This window comes from Hoplias malabaricus, chromosome 15, assembly GCF_029633855.1.
Source record: "Hoplias malabaricus isolate fHopMal1 chromosome 15, fHopMal1.hap1, whole genome shotgun sequence".
Classification (NCBI taxonomy): Eukaryota; Metazoa; Chordata; class Actinopteri; order Characiformes; family Erythrinidae; genus Hoplias; species Hoplias malabaricus.
In genome coordinates this window covers 37522910-37531387 of record NC_089814.1, presented here as the reverse complement: position 1 = coordinate 37531387, position 8478 = coordinate 37522910, and the positions used below count along the sequence as shown (strand labels likewise).

At 44.3% G+C, this 8478-nt stretch overlaps 1 protein-coding gene across 2 annotated transcripts in view; it reads right to left on the bottom strand.

Moving 5' to 3' along the window:
* Positions 1–5124: 5124 nt before the first annotated feature.
* ubtd2 (ubiquitin domain containing 2) overlaps positions 5125–8478 on the bottom strand; it is a 31533-nt gene continuing 28179 nt past the window's right edge. For both annotated transcript variants that reach the window (XM_066645990.1, XM_066645991.1), the window contains exon 3: positions 5125–7492. In XM_066645990.1, the coding sequence (XP_066502087.1) occupies positions 7077–7492 (416 nt within the window). In that variant the 3' untranslated portion in view covers positions 5125–7076. The remainder of the gene's footprint in view (positions 7493–8478) is intronic.

Genomic DNA, 8478 nt, shown 5'->3' with positions numbered 1-8478 from the left:
TAAAGATTTTAGGGGTTGACCAGGACCTGCTGTGGGAAAGAGAATTAAAATTTAAAAAATAGTAAAATAATGTTTGGAAATTTAAAAATTAGTAAAATATTACGTGGAAATTTAAAAATGAGTAAAATAATGTTTGGAAATTTAAAAATTAGTAAAATATTACTTGGAAATTTAAAAATTAGTAAAATAATGTTTGGAAATTTAAAAATTAGTAAAATAATGTTTGGAAATTTAAAAATTAGTAAAATATTACTTGGAAATTTAAAAATTAGTAAAATATTACTTGGAAATTTAAAAAATTCTTTGAGTTTCACTGACCATACACGAGCACTTTGTAGTTTTATAATTAGTCTATAGTGCATTTGTTGCTCTGTAAAAATCATTTTCCCACCTTCTGACAGTTTCATGTCGCCAACTTTGTGGGGACAGTTTGTGGACGACCCCTCCCTGTGCACCAGTGCACAAAGCAAGACAGCGGCGGACTCCGACTGTTGCAAGGGCAGGTACCAAGGGTATCTAGTGCATGACCCGGGGCCCCACTACCGCACCATGTGTGATTTAAATATATTTAATCTTTGATTTATTTAAATGTAACTTTACATTATTAGGACATTTGATTACACATGACAAATATAAATGTAGGGCACTTTGACTCATCTTTACCGCTGTAGTGGGCACTTTAGCAATGTTTATTTTAACCACGGGGGCGTGAGGGTGGGTGATTCCCCTCATATAAATATAAATATATATATTACACCATGTTATGTACAAATACAGTCTTAGATCAGGGTGAGGGTCGAGAAAAGAGCTGCTGTTTTTAAGAAAACGGTTTACACTCAACGATGCACTGTAGGAGAGCTGCTGCAGTGGTCTGTGAACGTAGGAGGTGAAAGAAAAAAGTGTCTGGTTGCGTAACTCTGTGTCACATTTCCACATGGAATTTCTTGTTCATTGATGTTAAATGCCATGAAGAATCTGAAACGCGTGGCTAGGGCATGATAAAGAATAGGGAAGTGTGAAATAACGCAAGAGTCTGGGAGTCATCTTAAACAGAAAAATAAATAAAAAGTTGGGCATCACTCTCACACACACACAGAGAGAGAGTTGGGGAGGAAGACAAAGCTGAAGACCTGACCTATATTTAGGGGAAGTAGTGAAAGTAGCACAATGAGTGATAAATGCTGGGGGTCTTCACACTTGGTCAACCACATGGTAATGACTCAACACGTGGTTTTCGCACTTGCGCTCTGCTTTTCGCACTAACCCAGTCCCGTGGTGTATTCCTGAATGATTACTGCATTACAACACCTCATATCTCCACTCACTGTCCATTTCATCAGCTCCACTGACCACACAGGAGCACTTTGTAGTTCTACACTAACACACTGTAGTCCACCTGCTTCTCCGCTTACTTTATTATCCCCACTTCCCCCCGTTTCTCACCGCTCAGGACGGTGGAGCCTTCTCAGAGCTGCCGTGGTGCTGGTGTAGAGTGGATCAGACACAGCAGTGCTGCTGGAGTTTTTAAACCCTGTGTCCACTCTCTGTCCACTCTGTGAGACACTCCTCCCTCGTTGGTCCACCTTGTAGATGTAGAGTCAGACACAGTAGCTCATCTGTCGCTGCACAGTGTGTGTCGCTCGTCCTCTAGTCCTTCATCAGTGACACAGGACGCTGTCGGCTGGATGTTTTTGGGTTGATGGACTGTTCTCGGTCCAGACACTGAGGGGTTTAAAAACTCCAGCAGCACTGCCGTGTCTGATCCACTCTACACCAGCAGCTGTCACCTCTCAGTACCTGACTCTCAACACATCACTCTATTCTGAAGTAATCTGTTCGTATCAGTCTTCCACAGGTTCTACATTTGGTCTCAACATTGATGACATAACCCTCATAAAACACACATAAAAACCCAAGGAGGAGACTGATTCATCATCGTTCTGATTTACTGGTCAGGGATTATCCCAGGCCTTGTCCAGTTAATCAAACCCTCACCTACACTCACACTGCGCTGCAGGGGTTGATGATATGGAAAACAGATATATATATTTTAGCAGAGGACTTAACAGTTGCATGTTTAAAACAGTCATCCATAACTAGGTGTAATTTATAATGATCAGGGCTCTTTAAGTGTTGAAGAGACACAGAGAGAACACACCACACTCCTCACAGACAGTCACCCGGAGGAAACCCACACAGACACAGGGAGAACACACCACACTCCTCACAGACAGTCACCCGGAGGAAACCCACACAGACACAGAGAGAACACACCACACTCCTCACAGACAGTCACCCGGAGGAAACCCACGCAGACACAGGGAGAACACACCACACTCCTCACAGACAGTCACCCGGAGGAAACCCACACAGACACAGAGAGAACACACCACACTCCTCACAGACAGTCACCCGGAGGAAACCCACACAGACACAGGGAGAACACACCACACTCCTCACAGACAGTCACCCGGAGGAAACCCACACAGACACAGGGAGAACACACCACACTCCTCACAGACAGTCGCCCGGAGCGGGAATTGAACCCACAACCTCCAGGTGCCTGGAGCTGTGTGACTGCGACACCTACCTGCTCCGCCACCGTGCCGCCTGAGTTATTATTATTATTATTATATGAAACAGTGAATCTGTTCAGTTTTGAAGTCACACACACAGTTTAAAGGACGTTAAATAACTACTGTCTACGCTGTCAGAACGTTGTCTCTGTGGTGGTACCCTGAAGGGCACATAGTGTACCTTTAATTAGGGAACATAACTGTGCCTTATTTTATTATAATTATAGATTTTAAAACTGTGTTGATTTCACTCGCCCTGTTTCATCCCCAGGACTTTTATTATGTATTTTTTTATATGACACAGTTCTATAATGAATGATTACAAACATGTATCTCTCTTCTGTAGAAGAGAATGTACTGTACCTTTAAGGAACACAGTGTGTTCCTTTAGTGACCGACACTGTACCTCTACCGTCTTATTTTCTGAGAGTGTACGATTCCTGAACAGTGGATATTCACAAATGAGATCAGCACACTTCATCACCGTGATGCAGCAAATTTCTGTGTAACTTCCATCAGCCCACACAAAGGATCTATTCCTTAAACTGATGTCTCACAATAGGATACTAAAACGGTACCTTTCTACGTGGATACAAGACGCCGTAATACCCAGCCAGGGCTGGACGATAATTCAGTATCAATCAATATCGCAATATAAACTGCTTCAATATCAATGATATGATTTTTAAACAGTTTCAATATTTTAACAGACATTATTTTTCAGCATGTCTCTGGCTGACGGTCATTAGAGGGCGCTGTTGTGAGTTCAGCACTTAATTTGAATGTTATTTTAGTTTGATGGTGATGTCATGTTTGTTGTTTGTTCTGGGCACTTTTCCTGTGGCTTCTGTGTTGTTTATATCGATTATACGTTATCGACTGAAATGTAGAAACGTATCATGATATAGATGTTGGCCGTATCGTCCAGCCCTAAACGCCGCCAATGATTCACACGTCCGAGTGGATTTGACATTTTACTCCAAGTCATTAAACAGGCACGTGGACCGTTATTTCTTTGATCTATTCGTTTTAAAGTGCTCTCAGGGGGCTCACAATGAGGAGAACTGGACTAACCACCGGGGCTCGAGGAGCTGCAATTTCATGAACAATGTATAATATATTATAGGAGGCTTACACCAAGGCCTTTATCATTAACAAGTCATTTCTCGTGCAGTTTAAAAGACGGAGTAAGTTCACATGGTGAGGAATGTGGGCAGTTCTGCTGTTGTAATTTGATGGAAGAAGACCCCCGGGTTAAGATGGTTCCCTTGTACTATTTTCCATCCGTAATGGAAGGACTGGGCCAAATCTGATCTACACTCCTTTACTGAATGTCTCTGATCTGAACACTGCAGTCCTGGGATGTATCAGACAGACATTTTTAGGACCAGATGGTAGTTGTCTAAGCATTTTCTCTTAAGGTTTAAAATGAAAGTTTCTGTAAAATGATGTAATAAAGTAACGTTAAACCTTAATCAGAGAATGGAGGGAACGGTGCATTGGTTTAGAACGAGTTCCAATGGAGTAAAGGGTAGTGGTTAGAATCTTCCCTGGGAGAACCCTTCAAAACCCTGGTGTGTCATCAGACTACAAAAGAAAAAGCGCAGTGCTTCACCCTCAGGGCGACTAGCGGTGCTCTGTAGCAGCTCTGCACCAGTCTGCAGTGATATCAGAGGAGCATCGCTGGCTCGCGTTCGTTTCTAGAGTCGTGGTTCGTTGCCCGGTTCGTATCTTGGAAAGTTCGTTAGTAGAGGTTCCACTGTACTATCATCCACTCCTCACTCTTCTGTGATATGAAACTTAATTCTTATTTTGCAGCTTTTTTTTAGATCTTCCAGTTCCACCGTTAAATGTTGAAGTCCACAGAATGCAATCGCTTCACCACTCAAAGTGGAACTGGAAATGAACTTGGATAGTTACCTGAACATTAGCGTACTCTTGGGTAGGGCTCGACGATAATTCAATATCAATAAACATCGCAATATGAAATATTTCAATGACAATGATGTGCTTTTAAATACATTTACAGCATCTGTCTCTGACTGACAATGATTACAGGGCGCTGTCGTCAGTTCAGTATTCTATTAACTAACTTTAAAAGTAACATTAACAAAGCCAAGAGGTTTGTGTTTGACGGTGAATTAAAGGGTCATAATACATTGAAAGTACATTAAAATAGTTAGTATAGCTTTTAAAAGAGTAAACTGTTTTTGTGGGAGTGCTGGTGATTCAGAAGGCAGTCTTAAACAAGGCAAGGGGTGAAATGCTGTAGAAGATAAATATTTTTACAGTAAAAAACTGTATTTTTTAAGTTGTAGCTGAATAATTGGGTTAAAAAAACAAAAAAGGAGTGGGGGGTGGGTCATTAAGGCATCGGAACTTAAAACAAGTACAGCACTGAGTGTGTATTATTAATTTCCCTTTATAATATAATAGAATAATAATAATAATAATTAAGAAAATAATAGAAAAAAAGATTTCAATCCGCGTTTTTTCTTTGCGTCTGTCTCAGACGTTAAAATAAATTAAAAACACTAACTTTAAGCACTATTTTTCCTTATTTACCCCCTGGGGTTAGTGACTCTGGAGCAGCCCAGATTCCTCCACTGTCCTCCACTGACAGACAGAAACTCCTGAAAATTTACGAGGTTTAATAAAACACTGTTCTGCTTCAGTATCTGCTCCCGTCCGCAGCCCCGCACTTCCTCACGTGGATGAATTATTAACAGAGACGGAAATTTGCTGAACATTTATAACTGGGATGTTTCACGTGGATTCAGCAGAAGCCTGTGGTAACCGCCGCTGTCCGTCAACACACGGAGTAAGAGGAAGACAACGGCGACTGATTAGAGATGAAACGTCAGTCCGAAGATGAAAGAGATCACTGAGCTTTTTAAAAGTGGATGAACTGAAGCCGCTGCGGTTGAAGCGACTGGGCCCTGACTTCACACGCGGTTGAGGCTTGCGTCGACTGGGACGTATCCCCGCTGACGTGTTGTAGGTTTAACACTTTCACTCGCATGATGTTCTAACCACAGTGGCCGTTCTCAGTGGGTGCTGCAAATAAATGAAGCACATCAAATAGTGATTTCCCCCAAACACAATCAGTGTCAGGCTGTGGTTAGGTGTAGACCAGGTAACAGCAGCTTCCTCATTTCAGGAGCGTGCTGTTAGAACAATGCTTGACCTGCACAGTTAAAGAAATCAGAAACCACAGAAAGATGGAATACAAATGCTCATCGTAGTTTTAATTAAAAACGCATTCTGTATCAATAAAATAGGCCATTCTCTTTCAGCGTAGCAGACATCGCGATGCTGTTTAAAAACACAGAAAGAAACCGCAAGAAACGTCCTCCTACATTCAGAGGGAACCCGCACTGGCCACGTGTGATTGGCTGTCTTTCAGGCCGCGTCCATTTCTCCGTCTATATTCATCTCCGTAGCGGTGCAGCCCTCCCCTCTCCCTCCTACATCTCTAAACATCCCTTCGTTCTGCACTTTCCCTGCGCATGATTACACCGCTTTCTAAATGTCACACGTCTGCACGGTGCCATGGCAACCTCCCGGCGCTGACTAAACTCTTCACGGGGAGCCGAAGCGGTAGAGCCACGCTGACATCTACTCTCGCTTCTGGTCTCAGGAAAACAGCGAGAGTGACCGACGAAAACGGAACATAAAGGTAGACGGTGGGCAGCCGCATTCGTGACGTTCCCCTGCTGTAAAAACACCAGCCAAAAGCTAGGCCAAACTGCTGATTTATTACACATATAAAAAACAGAATTCCCCCTCTGCACTACGGCATTAAACATCCCACTCGCTGCAGGACGGTTCTGAGTGCAAGTAAAAACTGATGTAATGAACGTACACTGGACCTAAAAGAACAAACAAACAAAAGGAAACAGCATCCTGATTGGACCAAAGATGTGAGGAGGAAACAAAAGCGGATACATTGTAGTTATGACATTTTCCCTTACGTCGTAAATTCCCTCGTTTTTTTTTTGTTTTGTTTATTTTTTGGTTTTCAGTTAAAATTGAATTTAAAAAAAACACAGATACAAAGTCATTCTTCACGTGTTTAAAAGCCGAGGTGTGGCTGCAGGTCTTGGTAGATTGCTCCTGATGCTTCTCCAGCTTTAGAAGTGCCAGTATGTCTGAGGTTTGAGTCTGCCTTGCAGACATATACTCCTCTCGCAAGAGAAGGAGCGGAAGAGTAAACCGCTCCATGACCTTAGAGGCGCTGTAAAATCTTCTGTTGTTGTTTTTTTTTTCACTCTTCTCGTTCCCATGCTCCCGAGAGCACAATTTCTCTCTCTGGGTGTGAGCTCCACACGTTCTAGATGCTAGAGGTGGTGTGGTCCATGTGGAGTGCGGTTGAGAGCTAAACCACTTCAAGATCTACTCCCACGACAGGCTCCAAAATCTTGCTGTCTGTGTCCAATAGCCACCCCCTGTACTGGACCTTCATCCACACTCACCCTTCATTTTTTCCACCCTACACTGCTAGTTTTCCACAGGCGTCGGGTTCTGCTGTGGGGGTGGAGTCCCTGGTGGTTGGCTGACGATCACCTGTACCACATAGTCTCTGGAGATCTTCAGCTCCTCCAGCTTCATCTTATCTGTGAGTGGGCGTCCTGAGAAGAACCAGCGCTGGCTCCCTGCCGCCACTCCCTCCTGGGCCTGCAGTCGCCTCTTCATGTGCAGAACGCTGTCGCTGGTACGGACGGCCAGCCGCAGATCTCGGCCCGTGGAGAGGCGCAGTCGCAGCTGGCACTCCTGGCCTTCGCTCGCCGGAGCCTCGGGCACCTCCAGCGTCTCCAGCTCGCTCTTCTCTTCGATCATGTTGACGGGAGGGGATAGGCAGTAAACGGGAAGCTGGTAGCGGTTGCCCAGCTCATCGTAGCACTCGGTCAGAGCGCCTGTACGGGAAGAAATGGAGACAGGAACATAGTCATTGTCTTTTCATTTTGAGAATGAATTTTAGCTTATCAAAGATAGCATCATATATACAGTTCAGTTCAGGGTTGCGGTGGGTCCGGAGCCTACCCGGAATCACTGGGCGCAAAGCAGGAACACACCCTGGAGGGGGTGCCAGTCCTTCACAGGGCGACACACACACACCTACGGACACTTTTGAGTCTCCAATCCACCTACCAACGTGTGTTTTTTGAGTGTGGGAGGAAACCGGAGCACCCGGAGGAAACCCACGCAGACACAGGGAGAACACACCACACTCCTCACAGACAGTCACCTGGAGGAAACCCACGCAGACACAGAGAGAACACACCACACTCCTCACAGACAGTCACCCGGAGGAAACCCACGCAGACACAGGGAGAACACACCACACTCCTCACAGACAGTCACCCGGAGGAAACCCACGCAGACACAGAGAGAACACACCACACTCCTCACAGACAGCCACCCGGAGGAAACCCACACAGACACAGAGAGAACACACCACACTCCTCACAGACAGTCACCCGGAGGAAACCCACGCAGACACAGGGAGAACACACCACACTCCTCACAAACAGTCACCCGGAGAAAACCCACGCAGACACAAATAAATAAACTATATAATACCATTCAGCTCCACTTGTTTTGAATTGTGCATTTTTTAAAGGAGAACATTTAAGGAAAAAGGAATAGAAAAGCAAATCTTATCCTGTGAGGCACATCCACAGAGACAATGACACAGCACACAATAGTGAGAGGAAGCAAAGCCTGGGAACCTACACTGAGGTAGGCGATGAGGAATCGAGAAGCCCCCCTCTAACAATGACTTGACCTTGAACATAGTTTCTGCTCTGTGGAAGTATGACATAAGATTAAAACTGCACAGGAAGAACTGGTAAATAGTTTCTGTTGAGATTTCAAAACCGATGATAAAACAAAACATATT